A 24,607-nucleotide genomic window follows, 5' to 3' on the forward strand; every position below is an offset into this window, starting at 1 on the left:
AACACCGCGATGCCAGGGAATCTACCATCTTGCCACGTTCCAGAGAGCAGAGTGGGAGAGGGACGGAAGGGGCGGGGCTAAGATAAGGCTAGCCACACGATTGAATAAGCCAAACGCCTCTCGAATGCCATTGGTTTGCATTTTCCCTCTCCACGCCCACGTTAGTGTAGAAAGTCTCCCACTGGTTCAGAGCGCCGTCAGTCAGAAAGTGGACGGGGTTGCTATGGTCCTGAGTTTTATGAGGCAGGAGGGGAGATTTTGATTTCTTACTGCTACAAATACAGACTCTAGGCCACCTCAGCCCCCTTTCTACTCTCTTCGCAGCAGTCTACAAGCCCAACAGCCAGAGACTCGCCATGGCTCCCAGGAAAAACGCGAAAGTACACGTAAAAGCCAAAGGTGCGTTACTGCTTTTCATTTTCATTGTGTCCTAGATTGCAGTGGTGGGGATGATGCGTTGCAACCTTCAGTCTCCACTGTCAGCAAGCAAGGCCTTTCAAAGTTAATCGGGCGTCAAGCTGTCTGTTATTTCATTCAGGGCCGTTGGTAGCAAGCCTGCTTAGCTTTAGAAAATGGTGTCGACGTGTTGGCTAGGACTTGCCGTATGGCTAGTGGAAGTCTGGGATTTATAGGTTTGGAGCACATAAACACATTTTATTTGAGCAGCTTCGTTTCTATTGTGTAACGACAACATGGTGTATTGTTGGCCCTTTACGCACAGTGCCTCCTACGTCGCCATGATTTATTTGCTTTTACTCAGGTTTCCAGTGTAATGCCACACTACCAACAGTGCTTGCATGTTTTGGTGTTTGTTACATAACGTAGTGTTTTGAAGGCTAACGGACATTCTCCCACTTGTAGTTAACTACTCTCGCGGTTGATGGATATATCGGTTCTTCCGGTGTCCAGGTTGGTTGCCCCTGGCGACTCCAGCTTCGGAGCGCGCGCACCTGGTTCTGTACCGGCTCGCACGAGAGCTCGCGCGTTCTCTCGAGTGGGTTTTATAGCTTTAAGGGAGAGTGTCTAGTGCTGTAGGCCCTAAAGCTTAGCCTGTACTGTAGGCCTATCCATTGTCAGCATTTTACGCTTTACGCAGATACACCCAGCCTTGCTAGAATGCACCCCGGGGCGCAAAGCACCCCACCCCCCCCCAATTCGGTGGCCCCAGTCATTTTGCCAAATGCTCACGTGTCAATAGAGAGAGAGGCCGTGGGTGGGGTTACACGTGGCTCTTGGGGGTCGCCGTTAGTTTTTTATATCGGGACCCCATATAGGAGTTACTTCTACGCAGTCCTGATACTTTACCAGCCCTCGTGTATGAGAAAGGCTATTACGCCAAACTCAAACTCAAAAGCAGTTTATCTTCTGTACAGTCAATCAGTTCGGCAAGCGTTAAGTGCGCAAAGCATCACCTATTTCACAAAAAACTTAGCCTATAAACAATAAGCTTTTGTGACTCACAATATTCTTCAATTCGCTCTGAGGGCCATGCATTTTACTTCAAGTTTTATTGAAATAGAGTGCGGGGTGTGGGGTGACGGTCTCCAACCTAGGTGAGACCGTGCCAGGGGACGCAGCTTGGGTAATAATGATACAGATACTACTGATGGCAATACATAGGGATTTATAATAAGAGAATCTGGCTCAGAACGAACTGGTTACCTATAGTGGGAGTATTGTATTGTTTTCGAATCTCGGGGTCTCGAGACTCCCCCATTTATCCTTGAATGGAGCTCTCTGTTGTCCCGCCTCTCCCCTCATTGTTCCCCCTGTTGTTATGTGTTGTCCTGATCCTAATCCTGCACCCAGTGTATTGTTTAATAGCTGTACCTAGATCTTCTGATCAGATCAGTGCACTTGCACTGCAAACCAGTGGCACATCAAAGTTAAATTGATCTCGATGTGTGGACCCACTCCCCCTCCTCCGCCCCCTCTCCACTCCACCCCCACGCTGACACGTGGCTGTGGGTAGACGAGTAAAGAGCCGTGTTATGTAGCCTATGTTGATGGTAAATATAAATGGGTATAAGGGGAGAGTTTGGTACAGTCTTGAGTACTCGATGTCCTTTATCAACCGCACGGGACACTCCTCCCACCTTTTCCCCATATGAAAAAGAACAATAGTCATCCTATAGTAAGTTTTAGACGGATACTATAGGGATATTGCAGCAAAACTATACGGTCCTGTTGGAATGTAGGGATACCATAGAAGATCTACATACTATAAACCACTATAGGTATATTATAGGAATACCATAGGAATCTTAATAGTGATTTTTGTTCAGAGCAACTTCTCATATCTTATTAAAGAACTAATCCAGATCAATAACAAATTACTTCTTAACTTTAATTGTCGGGTTCCGTAGGCTGTGAGTTTTTTCATGCTTAAATACGGCATGTTGCAGCCTATGGTTGCGCAACTCGTCGCTCCAAACTTTTGAATGAGGTGCAGAGGGAGAGAGCGTACTGAAAAGAAATATAATACCAACGTCAAAACTCGCACACGGAGTTTTTCTTCCATTCTAGCGATGGCAGATGAATTTAGCAGGTATTCAGTGTATGTTGCCGCAGATCAAACAGCGGTCTCATGGCAGGAAAGGTCCAGGGAACAAAATGTTCAGTTTTGAAGGTTCTTCTCCCAACCCCGCCCCCCTAAGCGGCCAATGCATGTGGGTTCAACAGTTGCTCAGTCTTATGCTGTTTCCCTATGCAATTTAAATAGATTAGCTGATCCTTTATCTCTCCAATATTCATAAGAACCATAGGTGTGACCAGTGATGTAGTGGTTAATAAAAAAGATAATCAGACAACCACTAATAGAAACAAAAATGCAATGTTATATATATTCAGAAAAACATTGATTTATTGCTTTTATTCCCCTTATAACACCATATCCTTGTGTTGTGTATCAGTCTGATACTGCTTACTATGATGTGTGCTATGGATTTATGTCATAAATATGTGTGTCAGTCTATAGAGGTGGGTAAACTCTGTTTTGCAAATAAAAGTAAAGTATAAAAGGCAAAAGTATATTTAGATGCTGATGGGTAACCAAAGTTCAAAGTGATGGATAGTAGGAAAGTTTTGTTCCTTGTGTCCAATATAGCAACATTTCACTAGGTTTTAATATAGACAAGAAGTTTGGTTAATTCCTCTGGGCTATAGAGTCTTTCTTCTGCCATATAGGCATTTGGTCTGATTTATTAAAAAAAAAAATCCTGTTATGGCATCTGTCTTATGGGACAGTGCACAGTTGACAGGAAAGATGAGAGAGAGAAAGGTGGCATGGAATTTGGGTCATAAGCTGGACATCACCAGCACATGGCACGCTGCCCTAATCTCCCATTTATCTCATTCAACACTGCTGACTGCGAAGAAACGAGCAGTGAGTCGGCACAATGCGTCTGCTTTATGAAGGAAGGAGGGTTTTGAACATATGCTCATTCTGCAGATTGTGCTAGGGATGAGATCATGCATGTCAGGCCAGAATGTGTGGATACTTATCTGCATTTTATGGACACATAATGATAAGATAATGTGTGTTATTAATCAGAACCCGCTACTTGATCTATTTTCATGTTCCTACCATAGTTTTCTTTCGGTCACTGCACTTTGTTTGAGGATGCAGAGTGGTAAACACACTTCTAGCTGCATTGGTATGAAGTGGAAAGTGCAGCCAAGTAGGTTAGTGAGTAGCTCATAGCAGGCAGCGCAGCTTCAAAGTGGGATGCAAATCAGCTTCTGTAACGCCATCTGAATGATTGGAGGGTCACATTGGTATTCATGGAGACGTCCCGGCCCTGCCAAAATGTGGACAGGACACACCTTTCACATGTTAACGATTTATCGCACTGTATACTTAGCAGCAGTATAAACTATTTTTGCGTCATCTTGGGGTTTAAGTAGTTAAAAGTCAGTGTGTCTCTTTAAGATGTGAGAGAAGTGCGCTCTGGCTCATACTTATGAAACAACCAGCAGGGAAATGTTGGCCTGCATGCCTTGTCTGTATTTATTTGAGTTAGATTATAGGAACAAACAACCGATGTTGGCTTATCAAATATTGAGTTTGGCTCATGTTCAAGCATGAAAGGGGACTAAACACTGGATTGTAATGTCAGATGTTTTGAACGGGTCACTAAATGGTCAAGAGCCATTATGTGTGTTAATTTCATCCTAAAGACGTATTGATCATACATTTGATTGAATCATAGAGCTTTGATAAGGTATTGGTAATGTCATTACTACGGTGTCGGTAATAAGTTGCACCTCAGGTGTCGTTAATGATAAGTTATTGATGAGACGTGTCACTTTCTTCAGCATTCATTGTTTTCTTTTTGTTGACATATTGCATGTTTGCTTCCTACTGAAGGGTTTATCTTTGTGTTATCACGTCACTGTTTAGCAGATTTATTTGTTGTATTTACTCTGCAGGGAGTGCATAGTCCTATATTGATTTTAAAGCAATTTTCTGTCAATGTTTCATGGACAGGTAACTTTGTAAGCCACAAACTTCCTTCTAGTCCACAATCCCATCTCCATGTTTTGACTATATCTTTAGTATGAGTATTGCCCGTCTGCATTGGCTTCAAATGTTACTCATTTATCTGTTTGTTTTTACTTTTCTGTCACATCTTCTTACTTTCTACATGATCTATCATTTCACTCCTTCAGGCCTCCTCCTCTTCATCCTCCTCCTCCTCCTCCTCCCTTCCTAAGGGCTCAGTTGCTGAAGTCTGCAGAACTGAAGGGGTAACAGCCTTGTCTGCTCCGCACTGAGACTGTGTTTCCTGCTCTGTTTTGCCTGTGTGTGTATGTGTGTTTTTGTTTTTGCAGAGTGTGTACTTTCTGCAAACTGACCCCTGCTGTCATAAAACACCACCATATAACCTTGCATGGAAGTGCTATGGTGTGTGTGTGTCAGGGACTTAGTTTGGGCTTGGTGCTGCATCATACTGTTGAGTCTTAAAGCAAACATTACCAAGTTCAAAGATTAGAGGAATAACTTCTGCCTGTTGCATGTGGTGAATTTTCCAGGGTAGTAGTAGTAATATTAGTATCAGTATTAGTAGGGTTATTGATGACCTATTTAGCACTTGTATAAAAGCATATAGAGATTCAGAGTGCTTTACAAAAAGTGTATACAGATTCAAACTTGATCTTCTCCCCTATAGGAACTCTGCTGAAGTTGAAACTAGCAGCGTGTGTGTGCTGTGTTTGACCAGCTTGTTTGGTTGGGAGTGGTACTGTGTTATTAGCATATAGTAAGCATTAGCTCAACAAACAGCATCTCTAGCTGATACCAGACTCTTCAGAGCAAAGCATGGGATGGCATTCATTTTCTGACGTTTTTATTGTGTTGCCTCGATCACATCCTCCAACACTGGAATGTCACAGATCCTGATGCCATGGGGTTGAAGCAGTCGGGTCCTGGCTGATGCAGTTGCCCCGCTGGCCATGGAATTCCTGGAATATCATAGGTGTATTCCAGTCAGGAAAAATGAGGGAATTTTGCAAATTTTCTGGGGAAGTTGGGGAATAATATACTTGTTTCACACATTCATTGCATTAGATGCGTTTCAGGCCAACTGGAGTGGAAACCAGACATCACCCCTTAGAAAAGCAACATGAACAAATCACGAAGGGAGAACATCTTAGTAAATGTCCTCCAAATTCAAAGAGTTAACTGTCGCTGCAATTTGGGGCTGCAAATGTGCAGAATGTGCAGCTTTAAAACAATTTACTAAAGAGATTCCTGAACTGAAAGGTGTGGATGTACTTTGCAGCTCGGTATGCATAGGAATATGCACATGTTCTGCTTAACTCTTTAACTCTCTTTACATTTATTTAGAGACACTCTGTACATCTTGGTTCCATCAACATGGCCTCAGAGGCGTGTGTGTGTGTGTGTGTGTTTCCACATGAAGAAATTCCTCCAAAGTGAAGACATTTTGCTGGTCCTGGCTTTCAAAAGCGGCCATTTTAAGGTTGGGTAAGGGTCAGGGGTCGGCATTTAGTGGGCAGGTTAGAGAATGAGTGCAAGTCAGTGGAATGTCCTCACAGGTATAAGAACAATGTGTGTGTATGTTAAAAGCCAGAGGGGAGAACAGTGAGTTGGAGAAGGCGGGCCACAGCAGCCCTTACATAAGACCGAGTGGAGCTCCTCCAACTGAACAATATGTACTGAGCGTCAGAGAGAAGAGACAGCAGAGAGAGTTTCCATTCGCTTAGCAAAGGAAGAGTGTGCGCGTGTGTGTGAGCGAGCGCATGTGTGTGTGAATCAACTGCCGCGGTGGTACAAGCATGGCGTATGCAGCTGGACCGAACGGTACGTCATTGCATGTTGTTTTTTTTTATGTTTGTGCACAAGTGTGTGCTTGTTTGGCAGGGAGGGGGGTGATTGGTGATTGGATGGCAGGTTTTGTTGAGTTTTTTTAGCTTGTGTGATAGAGAGCGAGAGACACACACCCACATTAGCTGGCTTGTGCATGTGCAAGTGATGGTTTCATGTGAGGGATGTGTGTGTGAGTTGTTTGTTTTTGGGTCTCTAGACTATTCAGCACAGTAGAGTTGAATAATGGTTGACTAGTTACTGAATACTTACCAGAATTACATCTTGAAGCAGATGATTTTTTGTTTAGCCCATCAAAATGAACTGGCGCATCCAGTTTCTATGTAGCCCTGCATTCTTTGCTGTTGGATTGATTTCACTATACAGTTTGTAAGAATTTGAAGAATTGGAATTCTGCTAAGTGATCAGAAGTTTTGTTTCCAATGCATTCAATCTCCATTTCACTATGTGAAACAGTACAAATTCCAATAACAATGGTATGACTGTTCGTAAACCTGTATTTCTTGTTATCTGTAGAATATCTCACCATACAGGTACTGTTTGTAATAACAATACACCATAGGACATCTTGAGGCAGTATGTTAATCCCTGTGGGTTTCTTTGTAGCGATGCCAGATGGTATAGCAGCATTCTTTTGAGTGCTGCTGTAAAGAGGACACTTCTTACAGTGCTTCACATTTTGGTGTAACAGTGTATCGACGTTCAGGTCTTTGCAGTTTCATGCTACGCTCCAACATACAAGACACAAGTTTGAAATGCCTAAAGACAGGGTTGGATTGAATTAGAATTAGCATTTTAATCGTGTTTGTAATTTTTCTGGCTGTCATGCTATTGTACAATGTAGCTACTAGAGTAAAAAGGCTTCTCTCTCCTGCTGTATTAGTCAGTAGGGCTCAGTGGAGTTGTGAATGCCCCAGGCCAAAGAAAGGATCATAAAAATGGCTGACATAGCTGAGCTGTCAGGCTGTTAAAATAGAGGTTTGTCTGTCCTCTAGAGGGCGCATCTAAAGACTCGAGTATACAACTTTTTTGGGAAACCTTCAGGCCAATGCTGACATTTCTGCACGGATTACATAATATAGCAACATCTTGTGCAGTGGAAGAGTTCAGATAAATTCATCCTGCTGTTGCCTGTGTTACTCCATTGTTACTTAGGCTTTAGGAGAGTTTTCAAAACTGAAAGTAGTAATCCTTGTGATCCCCATTTTTCTTTTTTCATTGCTGTGTTTCTGCACTGCACTTCCCATAGATCACCTGTCAATCAAACGGTGTGTCCAGTACTGTGACGTCTTTTTCCTTGGATTTTCTGTTGATGGAGTTTGAGTTTCTGTAGGTGGCCCTATAAAAGCTTTCATGTACTGGATAGAGGTTGTGGCATATCAATCAGCGACAGAGAGTAGCAAAACAGACACTTATTTACACGAAGATTACTACTTTCAGTTCCTCCAGATCGGGCAGAGGAAAGGGGACATTCCCCTCTGAAACTGGCAGTGCCCTGCCAGCCTGGCATTGATGTTGACGTCTCTTTCCCTCTCCCTCTCTCTCAGTGTCAGGGCCAGCTGGTCTAACAGCGCTATAAATAGCTCTCATTGGACCTCCAGGGCCATATCAGGCTCAGACAGAGAACCTGAGAGAGACAGAGAGAGAAAGGATGACTGTCTGACGAACATACTAGAGCGACAGAAAAGCAATAGAGAAAGAGGGGAGGGCCAGTGGATAGATAGAGAGAGAGAGAGAGAGAAAAGACGAGACAGTGGGGCAGGGCTGGGCTTTCACTTCTTGCGGTCAGTCAACCGGTCGGTCGGTCAGTCGGTAAGCCGGGCCATCAGTCGGCAGGGATGGGCGATCCGGTGACCCTGGTGGAATCCACCACGCCTCCTGTCGTCCCCACGGTGATCGCCGCGGACACCGGAGGTGAGGATGGCGGTCGGTGTAAGGGGTACGGCCCGGAGACCAGAGGAGGACAAAATAGTCTGGAGGTCATTGTATCAGGCCTGGTTGTGTGGTTGCAAGTGGATGGGTTGGGGAGTCTTGAATCAACAGCATATCTGCAGATCCTTAAAAGTCTGAAAAAGTCCTAATTTATCTAAATTTGAGGCTAAATTATTTACATTTATTAAGATGTCTTAGAGGGCTTACATTTTTCACCATGTAATGTAAACAGACTAAGTTTAATTTTTATGCAAATATGAAATCAGATAGTGGTGCTGAGAGATTTATTTTTGCATTCAGGGATATCTAGTCAAAGCAGAGCTGGATATTAAGGCAAATGAATTAAGGCAAATGTCATGAGTTGTGTAGCTTGACTAAAGGATTTTACTGGCTGCAGTGTGCCTGTTTCATTTCCTTATGTTGTATTAGATTACTTCACTTCCAGTTGGTCGCAGTAAGTTTGATCGCATCCTTGTCCACCTTTAGAGATTAATACAGAACAGGGTTAGCAAAGATTACAGTGTGTTTCTTATGAAGGATTTGAATAGGAGCAAATTCTGAGCTCAAAACTGATAGTAAGGCCTTTTGTTTCAATGGAGTTAGTTATTGTGATGGTATAAAGCTTATGCCATTGTCATTAAATGCTTTACATTAGTTGTAAACCTGTGACATGGGAAGTTTGAATGAAGGTCACTCATCATTTTGCTTGACATGAGAGTAGGACCAGAGTTGGTGCTATATTTCTATGCGTGTGTTCAAACAAAGATCATAGTTCAAATCACTCACATAGCCTATATATTGAGTGTGTGTGTCGGTTTGACCTAGCACCATGTAGCAGACTTCTCTAGCACCTGTTCATTCTCTCTGCCACTATGTCTACCCACAATGCATCGCGGGGTGTCATCGGCACCCGGAATAACTTTTCACCCATTGCTCTTTTGCATGTGGTTTATTTTCTCTTTTTCTTTTTCCATCGCTCCCTTTCCCTGGAGCCAAGTCGGGTGGAGCGGTAGAGATAGATGGCACGTAAATCCTGCCAGATTTGTCCAGATTTTAGTGTAAAAAAAATGAAACAGAATTAATCTCTCGCCTGCCAAACCAGTCGGGAACACCAAGATGATTTGGAACATGTGTGTTTGTCTCCCGCTCGACCCATATACCGAACCTCTTGATGTATTGTGAATGTGGATCTGCACTAGCATGGCCTAAGTTGAAATGAATATTCACTCTGTGTCTCACGTGTCAGAATATTATTTTGCAGTTGCCGTTAATTGATTAACCACGTACCTCTGGTTATGCGACATAAGTGTGTGTGTAATTGCTCTCTAAAAGGTAACCATCGCTCTTTCGCTAATGCTTGCACAGTAATAATACAGGTGCAGCTGCGGTAATACTAGTTTTCAGATCAGAAGTGGAATACAGCATTGAATTTGAATGCAAATGAACAAAAACTTGACACCCTCTCCTGTTTCTGTCTGTCAGATGGTGCCAAACCCCAGGTAGCCAACAAGAATGGGAAGAAGGCAGACTCCGGGTCCGGCGGCGGCAGCTTCTTCACCTGGTTCATGGTCCTCGCCCTGCTGGGCGTCTGGACATCCGTCGCCGTGGTCTACTTCGACCTGGTCGACTACCAGGGAGTCCTCGGTGAGTACACATACTGCATACTGTGGAAAAGAGTGCACACATGTATGAATACACATGTACATATACAGGTGAGAACAAGCACAGAAGCATACATCACCATATACATTTAGGCAAGCAAAGATGCACACTGCACATGTGGCTAACGCTTGCATGAAGTCTAAATTGAGCTGACTTGAGAGGTTATCAGACTGTCATTGTGAGTCAACACACTCGTAAGGAAAGGAAGAATACATTCAGCTCCTCTTAGATCGATGGATGTTCTTAAAATAGTCTTGATTGGTACAGAAAAACCAACGCGTTTTGGCAGAAAGCCTCACCAGGGTTGCATGACAAGAAAGTGGATCTTCTCGAGGATACCCTGATGTAGGCTTTTATGTACCCTTTTTTTGTTTCAGTCACCAGTTCTTTTTTTTAGAATGTCCACCAGCCTCCAAGAGTAGCTGAATTTGTTGTTCCTTTCTAGCCTTTTCTGGTTCACGCACCTTGGGTGCAAGGTGAGGTAGCAACAGTTTTGGTTTACTTCTTCAACACACTCGTATACCATCTGTCCTACTGACATCTGACATGCCACAGATGCCATCTGTCCCTGATTTGAACTTTAGCCCTGACGGAACACTGCTCACAAATCAACAGTCAGGGCCAACCTGGCAGGAGTCTTTATTTATTGGACTGTGTCAGGGATGCGATACTGGATTCACTCCACAGTGTTGCTTTGCTCATTCCATTTTGCGTTCCCACTTGAATTAAACCAAATACTTACGAAATGGGATGCAAAATGGCCACCAGAAAATGGCTGCAGATGAGAGCATGTCACATCGAGTGAAAATGGACATATTCTGAAGGCCTTTTATTAGAATATTACACAAACTAACAATGCTCTTATTCCAGCTATACTGTCATCAGCTTGACGAGTAAATCCACATACCAGTGTTTTGTGTGGTCATTACACAAAATGATGCTCTTCATAAACAATGGATCATGTTTGACTCGCCTCAAAACTAGGTGCAATGTAGTGCCGAAATTTTTGTCTCAATGTCAAACACCATTTACTGCAACTCAGTCTACCACTTGAGCAATTTATCTGCCTCAGCGAGAGGCAGTACTGTAAGATGCATGTTTTTGTTAACTGATCAGAATATACCTTCTGTCACTAATCAGCACCCCTAATGATCATCTGGAACAATCTTTTCTGTTTAGTAATCTGCTATTCATGTATGAATTCTGAATGTTTGATCTGTTGTTAATTTTGCTGTTATTCCAATATCTGTGTTTTGTGTTTTGCATGCAGACAAGGCTAAGGACTTACAAATTAACCTGTCTGAGGCCTTGCAAGGTAAACATCTCAAGGCAAATCTCTCTTAGAACCAATAATAACAAATATAATCTTCATCATCTCTGCCGTCATTGTTGTGGTTTCTGGATATGCACCCCCCACCCCTCTGGAGCCCGAATCTAAAAGAGTTCAGCCATTCCAATAACCAGCAGTATCAGAGTAATTTCCTACCATGAAAAAGTGGTTTGTGGTTTTCTACACACAAATCTTTCCTAACTTATTTGCCTGTCTCTCAGTGAACACAATGCCCGTTGTTTTTCTGTAACTGTGCCTCTCCCTTCAGCAGTGTGGAGGAAGGGTCATTCTATTCTTAAACTTAAGCCCATTTCCCTGTGATTAGACAAACATGTGATTGCCCAACTCACACATGTTAAGGACTGGAATGTATTCACCCAATGAAGAGAATTAAAAAAAAAAAAAAAAAGTCAACTTCTTCTGAAGATTGACACTGCTAGAGAGCTTGAATCTAGCCTTAATATACTGCTAACCCCCTCAATGTAATGGCATGAGGTTGATGTAAGCAGGAAGACCAGGCATGACATCCTTCTTAGAACAAATGATTAAAACTATCCTCCTTGTTAAGCTGCCAGGGAACATGTGAAGGAAAACAAGACTTGACTGTAGGCCCACCATCTACCGTATTGAATTTGGACAAATCTTCTGGTCCCAACTGTTTTAGATCCAGGGCTCCTGTCTGAATGACTCATCTAACGTCATGTCCTTCCCCTCCTCTCTGGTCCAATTTGTGTGTAGCTGGTAGCCAGTCACCAAGCAGCTTTGATTATAGCATCCTAGAGCTAGGACACAAATCAGATTTATTAGATGTCTATTGACATCTTGCTAGATTGAGGAGAAGGTCCCATGCAGGACCTTGAGCAGTGAATACCTATTTGCAGGAGAAGTTGTCAAATCCGATTTTTTCCAATGATTCCACACTAACATTTGACAACACAGTATACCCTATCCCAAATAATTGTATCTTTAAATAACTAGCACAACAAAATATACAGGAAAAGTCAAGGGGTACCCATAGTTTTTGGCACAATCGTATATTATTCCACAGTATCTTAAGTATTTTATCTTCAAATGAAACCTAGTGAGCCCTTCCCATTCCCTTCCCATCTTCCTTCCATACTTCCTCATCTGGCCTACAACACTGTCATTTGCTCCATTCACCATAATTTTTACCGTATCCCACATCACCCACATACTGTTAAAACCAAATTAATGTCATATCCCAGTTTATCCCTCAGATACAATGTAATCCGGTACTACTCCATGGATAAAATCTCAAAGGGATACTTCGACATGAATTTTAGTCTTTTTTTACTTCGCCAAGCACTTATGACAACAGTGGAAAAACTTTCTGTGTTGGCATTTCACTTAGGCTAATAAAACCTCAGCATGTTGGCATTGATAGCATTCCTCATTCAAACTGATAGGTAGAACTTGCTGCAAGTGAGCTCATTAGCTCAGGAATGCTAACAATGCTAACAAGCTGGTTTTAGGCTAGTTACTGTATCATGAGATAACTAAAATAAACTGACTAAAATTCCCCATGTCGAAGTATCACAATCATATTGCCCCTTAGTGATAGTGGTTACAGTGAAAACTGAAAGGTCCCCGACTACCCTGCTAGAAGTGAAACACTGTCCTTTCCCATATTACCCCCACTACTGTATCCCACATTATCCCATAGTTAGGTTTTTGGGAGACTATCCCGTTGGTCAGCTTACCCATTAAGTGTTGAGAACATAGACACCAAAATCATCCACGTGTCCATAGTAGATAATTTGCTCCGGTACTCCATGCTAACACTTTAGCATACACTATGTTGAGTGATAGTAGGCGGCAACGGGCCAGTCTTCCAAAAACTCTGTGTATACCTTTAACGTCTTTCTGTGTTCCATGTAACTCCCAAGCTAAAGTTAGCGGTAACTGTTAAAACATAAGGCTTAAATGTGTGCCCGTTACCCTGCTGTAGGTAAACTGGTGGCGTACGATACCGACGGCGATGGTGATTTTGATGTCGAGGATGCTAAAGTTCTGCTAGGCAAGTTGATTTATCTATAATTTTACTACTAATATGCTGTCATTATACGATCAGTGCCCTGCGGAAAGCTCATAGTCATAAATCAAGAAAAATCTATTGGATTCCCATTGACATATTTTGGCATTTTTCACTATTATTTTCATTATTAATGGTTTGACATTATCAGAGTTAGAAGATTTCTGCAGGCCACTGATACAATGTGTGTTTTGTGTATGTTGATTAAAATAAGCAGTAATTTGGGTTTTCTTTTGCATGACTGACTCTTGTGTTGTTGACTCTAACCAGAGAGACAATTTCAGCCATTTCAACTGAGTTGAGCTCCCCAAAAGCTTAAGTTCAGCGTTTCTTAAACTATGGTTTGTGATGAAAAATGGGCCATGGCCTGTTTTTCAACATCTCCACATGGAAACAATTTTAGTGTCTTTTAATGAGCCTGAGACCCAGGGTGAGAAACTAAATTCTTAAAGCTTAGGTCCTGACCTAAAAAGTTAAAGATTCACGGTGGTACCTCTATAATAAACCTGCGAGGTTTGTCAACTAACCTGTTATTCAAAGATGGAATTAATGAGGTTTTTTGGGACCGGGGCTGGGTTTAATTTACCTTCAATTCAAGAAGTGCATTTTCATTAAATTTCAGGCACTGAAAACTTCAAATTGACTGAACTGAAGGTGAATTGCCCCTAGCCTGTTTTGCACACACCACTCCCATCGATTTCCAATGGAAATGTTCTGTTTTTCTTTATTTTTGTGTTGTTTTGATCAAATCCTTGATTATTTTCTAGCAGTAGAGTTTTTGGGGCATCTCTCCTCTAGTCTATATGAAGCTCAAAGCATTCATGGCAACTGGGAGCTTTTCTTCTAGCTTGGAGGTCAGAAACATTGTAGTTCCCAGTTGTCTTCAATGCAACGCTAATCCCCAAGCCTACTGCATGTTGCATGGTTCTGATACGGGATCAGGATCCATTCCATGTATTGTCTGTGTGAGGTTCACAACTCCCAAACCAATAGTACAGTGTACACTAGATTTGACTTGATTTGACACGTTGGACCACAGATGTATGGTGCAAATGACGGTATGCCATTTGTAGTAGAACCAAGATGTGAAGAACTCTGCTGAAGAGGTTCTACACAGTACCTAAAAGAACCAAAAAAGTTTCCATTTGTTCATAGAACCATAAAATAGGACAACCATGAGAATCAGGAGTTCAGGTTGGCCTTTTATTGGGGCCACAGTGTTTACATGGTTTAACATGGAGGCCAATGAAGACCCTTAATCAAGAGCTGACAGTCTGTTCTTTTGACTCGTATCAATCTTTTGATGGCAGACTCATATTATAATGTATGTGAGTCAGCAGCAAAAAAGAGTCACTGTCCCAGTATCCACACTATTGACTGTATTTTGCTCTAAATAGAAGCATTTTAGGCTAGTATCAGAACTTGGCACTACAAGATAACGTCTTTTGCTCCAATTTTCTTGTTCTGAAATGTTGTTATACTGCAGTGCTCTGCTCTGTACCGCCACAATTACTTTGATGAGGCTCTACTAAGTCTAAATAGAGGGGAATCCAGTCTGTCACTGAAGAGGTCGTTCTTCAGTCTCTCTGTCTGTCTATCTATCTACCTATCTACCCATCTATCTGTCTATCCATGTCTCTGTAACCGTCCCTTGCCTCTGTGTTGCTCTGCTGTAATCTATTCACCAAGAAGTTTTGCCTTGCAACTTTCTGGCTCCTTGGGAACTGCTCCCATTGCTGCTTCCTGGCTTTACACTGCATGCTCCCATCCTGGCAGTATACTGTAGTTCTCTTGCACTTGATTTAGATCCTCTTCGAATCTCCCTCTTTCTATCTTTTCACTTTCTCGCTCTTATCGTACGTATTTGAGCATTTTTCTCTCAAGCTCTATCACAACTGCTTTGTAGAGAACCATTGAAGCTCCCTCTGCATGTTCCTGTTTAGGCTTTATACTGTAGTTCTCTGTCGCTTTTATACTTTCTCTCTTTTGATTCTCACTCTGTTTGTTGGTCTATCAATCCCTCTCTGTATCTGATTGTCTCTAGCTATGTTTCCATCCAATTGTCAAGTGAATTTTGCACGAACGTTTGAAATGCCACAAAAAACAAAGTGCAAATTAGGCTAGATTTCCATCAGCTGGGTTAATACGAATAAATCTACTTCCTGAATGTCAAAAGAAACGTATCCACGAGAAAAATGGAACGACTCTTTCAAGAACGCTCTGGAAGGTCAAGGAGTCCAAAGCCACTTTTGAACTGTTGTACAATGAAATTGAACCAGTCGTACCAAACCTACGTCATTATGTATTCAACAAATGCGTTTCCATTGCAATTCATCACAGAATTTCTTTATTGACAAAACTTTTCCTCCTCAAGTAAGCGTAAAAACTTAGAAATTGGAGGAAATTGTAGCAAATTTTGCCATTTTCAGGTTTTCTATTGTGATGTATCAGAATTTGCCAAAAAAATACTTGGATGGAAACCCAGCTTCTGTCCGTTTCTCTGTTTCTTTCTTTTTCTCTGCCTCACTCCTATGTCTGTCCAATTCTGACTCCAACTGCTTACTATAGAGCCTGAGTAGTTCCCTCGCTGCCTAACCTACGCTTAAAACTTCTCCACCTTTTCCTCTCGTTTCTTTCCCTCCCTCTCTCTTTCCTCTTCTCATAACCGCCTCTTTCTTTACTTCATCACATCTTTTTCTCCTTTTCTTTGATTCCATCTTCCCATCTACCTCTATGACTTTACCACTTTCTTCACTTTTCCCCTGTTCCTTCTCCACTTCTTTCTCTCCATCCATCCATCCATCCTCCGTCCATCCCCTCCCTCTTGTTTGCGTAGGCCTGACCAGTGAGGGCGGTGGTCAGGGCGAATCCGAGGTTCTGGATTGGTTAGCGGAAGTGGAGGAGGGCGGCTCTGATTGGCTTAACAGCTTCTTCACTTTCCTGTATGGTCTGATAAACCCCCTGGAGCCCCTGGAGGAGGAGCACGGTACTGCAGGCGGTGTCCTGGAGGAGCGGGAGGAGGACGAGGAGGAGGAGGAGGGAGGGGTCAGGAGGAGAGGAGCGAAAGATGACGGAAGTCAGGGGCAGAAGATTATCATAGTCGGTCTCCATAACCAATAGCCTCAGGCCAGCTAATGCCCAGCAACAGCCCAATAATCCACTAATGCACTCAAAGTTTTTCTAAAGGAACCCACATTTTTTTTAAATAACTGTCCTCACAACCCAAGCTATTGTGTAGGAAAAAATACACCCTTTCTTGAAGCTACCTATTTCCCTACAGTATTTTACTCGGCTTACCTTTGCGGACTGTGGCAACTTAAGCTAGCCAGTAGCTTTGGATACAAATTTCCTCTTGTGCTATAGGGCCTGTGACCCACCTCCTGGACCCCTACTTAGCTCTTGACAACCACTCCACTAATGAACGTTTTAGACAGGGGGTCAGTCAACACAGAATCCCTTAATGTCCAGAAACCCTACAACTTGATAAATGAGCCTCATTCTTGGGGGACAAAACATAGAATCACCAGTCCCTAGTTGGGAATATCAACAAAATCTTGCAGAGAACATTAAAACCATACGAAGGACTTTTGACAATGTCAGTCCCTTTGCTGAGATGAGGACATTTCACTCAGGAACACTTTTTGAAAAAGCCTCTTTTTGAACCTCCGATTCTCTTTTCTACAAGTTATCGATGAATTGTTTTGTGCACAAACCTGTTGGCAGCAGCCAACGACACTAGACAATGCAAAGACGCAGTGACCAGTTGCACTTGGACAACTGCTTGGTTGTCCCTTTTCTCTTACTTTCTGTCTACTCCTACTGCTGCATGCCATACAAACTGACCCTGAAAGCATTTACATTGTATACTTGGACTATTAGCATGAATTTGTACTTTGTTTTTTACTCTTTCAAGTTGGAGCTTCTTGGTTTTGTCTTGAATTCATAGTCGAATTGCCGTTGAAAGTTTGTTTTGTTTTAAATTCATGAGTAATTGAGCTAAGTTGGTGCATTCCATCCTTCAGGTGCTTGTGTACTCTGAGGTAATTAAGCTTCATTTTGTTTGTTGTTTGATTGTAGTTGGTTGCTTTATACCATTCCTCAGCTCGGTAGCAGTGTATACCCATTTTCATCAGAATCGCTCCATCCTCCCGATCATCCTTTAAACATAATAAAAGCAAACATCTTTCACCTAGTCGTCAATCATAAGGCTTATGACTTATTGGTTGTTTAATGCATAGTTTAAAATTCACAGGTTTGAATGGACTGAACTTGTCACAGGAAAGATCATAAGCTAGGTTTATTGTAGAAGCATTCTTGCAATACTTAATGGATGTTAATTTGATCCCTTGGATCACTGAAATGGCATCTTGATAATTCCAGTTTGTGTGTTTGGTGCTTTAAGGCCAGAGTGCCTGAGGGGAGTGTGCTGAAATTTGAGTCTGTTAAAGTAGAAGGGCCTTAAATAAGAACAGTGATATGTCAGAGAGAGAGAGTCAGAGAGACAAGAGAGTGATACAGTAAGGAAAAAAAGAAGTGAGGAGAAAGAGGTTCCTCCTATCTAGAAAAGAAAGTGTTTGTTTGAATCTACTGGTGTTTCTACAAGCTCGACAGCTGAAACAAACGGTGTGTGTGGGTGGATCGGAGTGTGTGTCTGTGTTTTGACAGGTTTGCAGTGTAATGGAGGCAAGGATGACACATGATTTCAAAACTGGCTAGTCTTGCTCTAGGGTGGAGTGATTCCAATTCTGCAGTAGCATTTGAAGCATGAATCTCTATGCAGGTGTTAAAGTGCTCTAACTTACACTGCCACAGATCATATAGGAATTCGTAGCTGCTCAACTGGTTAGACTGGTGAGAGCTCCCTGTCTCACCAAGTCATTGTAAAATGACTAAGCGTAGGTTGAGCTGAAAGTCACTGTGCCTCCAATCTGCCACCTAACAGGCAGAATATATTTATCACAGTCCTGCTGGCTCATCCTGCGTTGGCTTCCAACACTCTGGTTGCATTTACACCGACTTAAAAGATCCGATTTTTTTTTTTCTAATGGCTATCTTTTTATCTTTGTATAAGTTTTGGCACACATTCTTGGCTAATCACTGTAGCTGATCACTAGATTCTCATAGAGATTCCCAATTTCCCAGTTTAACTTATTAATATTTTCTTTATTTTGTGTGCTGTCCTGATTGATGCACTGATTTTTCTGATAGTCCTAACATCCTCATTGGTTTTACATCATGTTAATACCGATAGCCATACCGATTTGTATGCAAATAACCGCCTCGAGGCATGCAGAAGCCAAATGATTTGTTTGATGCCGCACAACCCATTATCAGTAATAGATCATAGTCACTTCTCACATATGTATGTGTTGGGTGTGACACTTCACCAGAGGCCATATATACATACAAGTCTACTGAACTCCATTACAAGTTGCAGACTGCAAGAACTCTAACTAGGCTACTGTGGAAAGAAGGTGTGTTTTGCATGTGGTTATGGTCTGAATTGCTGGAGACTTTGTCATTGACTTGATGCATATTGGATGCTCATTTTGAAAGTTTTCAAACTAACAATTCAGACTGGACTTTTGCTTTGACTTGCATGTTGTATGTTAATTGCGTGTATTAAGATCATATAGTACTGGGTGTTTTTTTTTTTTTGTTTGACTGTCACAATTTATGTTCTCATGTGTGTGTGTGTCACATAAACATCAGCAAAGGAGAGTGGGGTACGTGAAGAAAAGAAAAAAGAGACATGCAGAGGTACTAACTTACTGTGGTACTTACTGTGGAAATTTTCAGCCTACAAACTATCTATCAGCAATGACATTTTGTATGTTGCTATCTCTGGCTGTTCATGACGGGGGAAACACTCCTGTGCATGATTCTGTGTGTGTGTTCCCAGTCCACCCAGAACTCCCAGTCCGTAGGTTCAGGAGGAGAGAGAGGCGGAAAGCGGGAACCAGAGGAACTCAGTATCTGGCAGGCATGAGAACGGCGTCGTTAGGCTGTGGTGGGGAGCTAGCTTTGGTCTGTTAGTATGAACTAGCGTTTGCTTTGCTTCGTACAAAGTGGTGTAGTGGTAAAATAAAAGGTGGGTAAACTGCGACCTGTAGTCTGTGATCATCACAAGGCCAACAACCACCGCTATGAACAAATTGGTTATTAGTTTATGCTTTAGGTGGGTTTACCTCCCCACTACATCCCTGATTGTACCATTTTGCATCCCAAAAGTAATTATACCCAATGGCTATATAAAAAGTGTCTCCTGTGACATTGTGACAATTGAGAGAAAAATATAATTTGTGTGTGAGCTTTAGCACATGCGTCTCTGTTGGGCCCTATTTGCACGAGTAGAACTTGTTGCTTTACAGATCTGGATTTGAATACATTTGTGTACATTTTGCATAATGTTTGCTTTCAGTCATCTGCTGTATGTTTGTCTGTTAGCTAGGTTGTCTAGCAGTGCTCTACCAGTGCTCCTCTGCTTTAAAGATTGTCAGTTTGCGAGCGTTTTTGCTAGCTTTGACTATAGACCTGTTGGCTCCAGGCTGAGACGAGCTTCACGTGTCGTGTCTAGTGGGTTAAGTAGTATACGGAGCTGCTTCAGAGGCCTTGCCTTGCGCGCCGAATGGAACTTGGATGGGTGGATGGATGAATGAATGTGTAAACGGATGGATTGCTGAGCGGCATACAGCGGCCTGACTTCCATGTACACCAGTCCAATCCCAGTGTTATAACTTTGTTGTCTTGTTTGTGTGTAACATCAGATGAGAAACCAGATGTGGCCAGGAGGGGAGCTAAGAAAGGTATCGTCCTGCCAGCCAGCTGCATGGTGTGGGCTAGACGCATAGAACATAATTCTAATGAATGAGGATGATAATGAGGAGGATTTGTGTTGTTCTTTGATACTTTAAGACTGTACTAAAATACTTTGCTGTGTTGTGATGAGATACTGTAATCTACCATCTTAACGTACAGCTTAAGACCCAGAGTGGTGTGAACTTCCTCCTAATAAACTCCCATAAAACCAGTGTAAAACCACTCCTCAACTGGTCTAGGCCGGTCTAAAACTGATCTAAACCCAACCCATTGGTGTTGTCTACAAAGTCTACTCACTGCTTGGAGAAGAAATGGTCTACAGATGTGCCTACGCCAGCATACTGCATGGTGGCATCCAATAACGCATTACATTTTAGAATGCAGCATGGCCTTCTTCGCATAGTAACTCATATTGAACGAGTGGCGTAAAAGCAAATGGTGTTATCGTACGTCCGCCCCAGAAAACCCTCTGACCAAGGACGTGGGATGGAAGCTGCGGGAGGCTCTGAAGCAGCAGCTGGCCATGATCCACGAGCGCGTGGAGGCCAAGAAGATCGCCAAGCTAGCCCTGGCCGAGGTCCGACAGCTCCTGGCCAAGGAGGAGGAGGACAAGGTCTTGGAGCTGAGGAGGGAGGAGGTGACCGCCAAGGCCAGGGAGAGGGTGGCCGCCAGGCTGAAGGAGGAAGAGGAGAAGATAGAGAGGGAGGAGATGGAGAAAGCTCTGGAGAAACTCAGGAGGGAGAAAGCGAAACAGCAGGAGGAGAAGGGGGAGGGGAGGGAGAAAGCGAAACAGCAGGAGGAGAAAAGGGAGGGGGAGGGGAGGGAGAACGAGAAGGAGGGGGAGAGGAAATCGAAGAAGGGAGGCGAGAAAGAGGAGAAGAAGGAGAGAAGGGCAGAGGGGGAGGGAAAGAAGGCGCAGGAGGAGGACAGGGGGAAAGGGAAAGAGTCGGCCAAAGACAAGGGCAGAAAAGGCAAATCTGACAAAGTCAGAGGTCAGACCTGTAGTTGATATGCCAACACTGGTGGCAGAGGAGGTTAAAGATCCCAGATAAAGCCACCTTAGAGACAGGGGTCTGGTGCATTGCCCCCTGGTTATAGGGGTGGGAAACCCCTAACGGAGATGGCAGCCATTTTCAGCCCATGTATAGATCCCTTAGTGTTGTTGCCAAACCTTCGCTTTTCACATGAAACAAACTCTGTCCTCTTGCATGTATGACAAGGGAAGATGGGAAAAGAAGTGGAGGAAGGGTTAGATAAAAAGGGCAGGGGTTGGAAAAAGCATTGAAATGTGCTTTGAAGTCAAGTGTGATGTACTTTAGTGTTCATGATATTCGGATTTAGATTTGACTAGACTGAAATCAATGGGTTAACAGGCTCTTTAGTTCTTCAGCACTTAGAATCAAACGTTATGGTGTACTGAAGAGATTTGTCTTGTATTCACGAGAAATCCCAATCAAGTTTTTCTAAATCTAGGGAGATTTGTGTTTCAGCACCGTGAATATGTGTTTTCTTCTTTTGTCAATAAAGTTTCTGGATCCATGTAGGTGCCCTTTTCTTTCTAAGTGTGTAAGCCAGTCTTTTCTTTCACTGGGTCTATCAGAATGGAAGGGATTGGATATTGTACGAGTGTGTGGAAAGCGTACAGAAATCATGCAGCAATCGGCAAGAAAGTTGCTTGAGGGATGATTGAAAAAATAAACCAAACTCAGCCCCTCACTACACTACTAGTTTCCTATACTTCTAAAATGAGCATTTTATCTCTTTTCCACTTTGCTTTTTATCTATATTCACGTCTCACAGCGTAGACAACATTGTGGATCGAACCAACAGCTGATTTTCTTTCTCTTGTGTAAATTCAAATCATGATATTATCAGATATCAAACTGTGAAACTTCAAAGAGTCAGCAGCAAAAGAAAACCCATGTCCTTTTTTATGTTGGTGTGTTTCATGTGAATGGTGTATTACTATTATCATATGATGACAATCTGATTTGACACATACATTTCTGACACACTTTCAAGTTCCCGCACAAGATCCTGTGCATCACATATGCTTCCCATTATACACAGATACAATATATGGACGAAATGTATGTTAAAATGACCACTTTCATGTATGTTCTACAGTGTGTTAAATGTGTTTTATCCCAGGATATATTAAGAGTATTTGTTGAAATATGAGCTTATCCCACACTACATTGATGAATATATTCACTGATATTGTTATATATGTGCTCATCCCAGGATTTATTATATATACATGTAGATATATTTTCTTACATTTTACACCAGTCAAGTGTTTTTACTAGCCTGCCACACAGTCTTTGGTCCCATGGTGCCTTGTTTCCTGCTTTATTGTGTGCTGTCATGCCAACCAAACGTGTGCGTCGTCTCGTGTAGGACTGAAAGAGAAGGTCACTGTCGTCACCCCCGCCAAACAAGAGGCCGCCGCCCCACTGGAGGCTCCTGCACCCACACCAGAAGGTAACACACACAGAAACATGCACGCATACACACACACTCTCACACACACGTGCACAATCTCTCCAGTGGTGCTGCAGGAACATGTTTGTAGTAGCTAATGAGGCACACACACACACACATACATCTGTGTTATATGATGAGATCCCTGGAGCCTTAAAGAGATATACTACAGTATCATTTGGCTCATTATCTGTTGGCTTAATATCATTTGTTATCAACAGCAGTACGCCAGCACCACTTGGTTACCAAACCCTCTTATTGGTGGTCCAGTTTAAAGGTGCTATGTATAGCATTTTTAATGTCAATATTTCTTTGTCAAATTAATTGTGGTACCTTGGAATAATTACTGTAAACAAATGAGACCATGGTGGAGATGATTGGTAGCCTCTATCTCACACTAGTGGTATTACTGCTAGTGTTTCTCAAAATTAAGACTACATTTCCCATAAACCCTTCCTGTAGCAAAGAGCTACTTGTCTCCCGCCCCCCTCCCCGGTGTCGCTCTATGTGTTTGTTTCTCTTTGTCTTGTCTGAAGATAATAAAAATATAATATCCTTCCAACATCTGCTGAATACACCTTCCATCCTAATTACACACACACACACACACACACACACACACACACACACACACACACACACACACACACACAGTGCATACCCTTACATGCTTGCACAGATGCATTCGCCCTCACAAAAGCTGCCATTAAAATTAAGTAATAATAACATTATCAATTCCTTTGCCTTTCTCTCCTTAGCTGTCGTTGAGCCTGAGCCCGAGGTTGTTGAGGAAGTGATTGAAGCCGATGTAGCAGAAGAGGCTGCTGCACCCCCACCAGGTAGGTGTGAGTGTGTGTGTGTGTGTGCGTACGTGAGTGTGAATGCCTACACATGACATTTTAGTCAGCAACTGGCTTTGTGAAATCAATGAATCATGTAGCAAACAAAAACCAGTGTCCAGTAAGCAAGTAGAACTGGAAATTTGTCTTGGCAAAGTTCAAATATCAACCTTCAAGTACATCTGTTATTCTCCCTGTATCCTGTAAGACCTGCTTATTGTCTGAATTTGAAAACTCCGTATTCCAAGGTATTTAAAGTCATGTGAGATCTTATTTTACAGTGTTATTGGATTCAGTCAAAATTATAATTTGACTTAATAGAAAAATTAGATTGGAAGTGCTTCTCTCTCTCACTTCACTGCTTCCAGTAGCTCTTTCAATTCTCTAATACCCCTTTCACACTGGACTAGTGATCTGGGAAATGCCCAATTAGACTGTCAGTGGGGTCAGAGTTCAACTTTGAACTAATTTAGCTTTGTATTGTATCTGGATTGTCACATCTGCCATGTTGAACACGGAGGTCTGAATTGCCTCCTGAAGGATGGACCCAGATCAACATACTGTAATCTTCCCAACTTGTGTGTGTGTGTGTGTGAGTGAAGGGGCATTAGTGTTGAACTCTCTGCTTCTCCCCATTAGAGCCTGAACCTGAGGTTGAGCCCGAGCCCGAGCCCGAACCTGAGGTGGTTGAAGTCGAACCTGAGCCAGAACCAGAGCCTGAGGAGGCTCCTGAGGTTGGTAGAGACCAGCTTCGTTATTATAAACCCATCAGCAGAACTGTGTCCAACTGCAGACACCCTTGGCCAAATTGCGAGTTTCTCCAAGCGCTCCCTGCTGAAAGATATGACATCAAATATACATATTTTAGAAGATAAATACCACATTTCAAATATATAGATATTTAGTCCTCTCATTGGCAGTCACTTATTAACGTACGAATAGGAAGCATGAACCTTTAGATTTCCTTTTGGGTGATGTCTTCATGTACAGGTTGGCCATTTATTGAGCGACACCATTTTTTTTTTTTTTTCAGAGATCATATTTTTTCTGCCTCTTCCATATCCTAACTACTGCTGATTTCACCTATTGTTTATATCTTTCCATTGGCTAGTTAAGGCTGATCTTAAGTGATGCTGTCG

General features: G+C 42.5%; 2 protein-coding genes across 4 annotated transcripts in view; both read left to right on the forward strand.

Moving 5' to 3' along the window:
- The first annotated feature begins 283 nt into the window (after positions 1-283).
- The window catches only part of LOC139917188 (uncharacterized), a 33,334-nt gene continuing 9,010 nt past the window's right edge, over positions 284-24,607 (forward strand). Inside the window, exons 1-7 of one of the 3 annotated variants that reach the window (XM_078287481.1) lie at positions 284-399; positions 9,764-9,925; positions 11,214-11,258; positions 13,243-13,311; positions 22,546-22,629; positions 23,388-23,468; positions 24,108-24,202. In XM_078287481.1, coding sequence (XP_078143607.1) covers positions 357-399; positions 9,764-9,925; positions 11,214-11,258; positions 13,243-13,311; positions 22,546-22,629; positions 23,388-23,468; positions 24,108-24,202 — 579 coding nt within the window. In that variant the 5' untranslated portion in view covers positions 284-356. Of the gene's footprint in view, positions 400-8,101; positions 8,264-9,763; positions 9,926-11,213; positions 11,259-13,242; positions 13,312-22,545; positions 22,630-23,387; positions 23,469-24,107; positions 24,203-24,607 lie in introns of those variants that run through there. The other 2 variants (XM_071906267.2, XM_078287482.1) reach the window with 2 other exon arrangements.
- On the forward strand, positions 14,502-20,947 carry LOC144542121 (uncharacterized; the record flags this gene model as incomplete). Its single annotated transcript, XM_078287570.1, has 6 exons — positions 14,502-14,520; positions 16,163-16,312; positions 19,039-19,086; positions 19,229-19,309; positions 20,094-20,132; positions 20,607-20,947. Coding segments are annotated over exons 1-6 (678 nt in total), but the record flags the coding sequence as incomplete, so codon positions are not given.

Source organism: Centroberyx gerrardi, chromosome 13 (assembly GCF_048128805.1).
Source record: "Centroberyx gerrardi isolate f3 chromosome 13, fCenGer3.hap1.cur.20231027, whole genome shotgun sequence".
Taxonomy (NCBI): Eukaryota; Metazoa; Chordata; class Actinopteri; order Beryciformes; family Berycidae; genus Centroberyx; species Centroberyx gerrardi.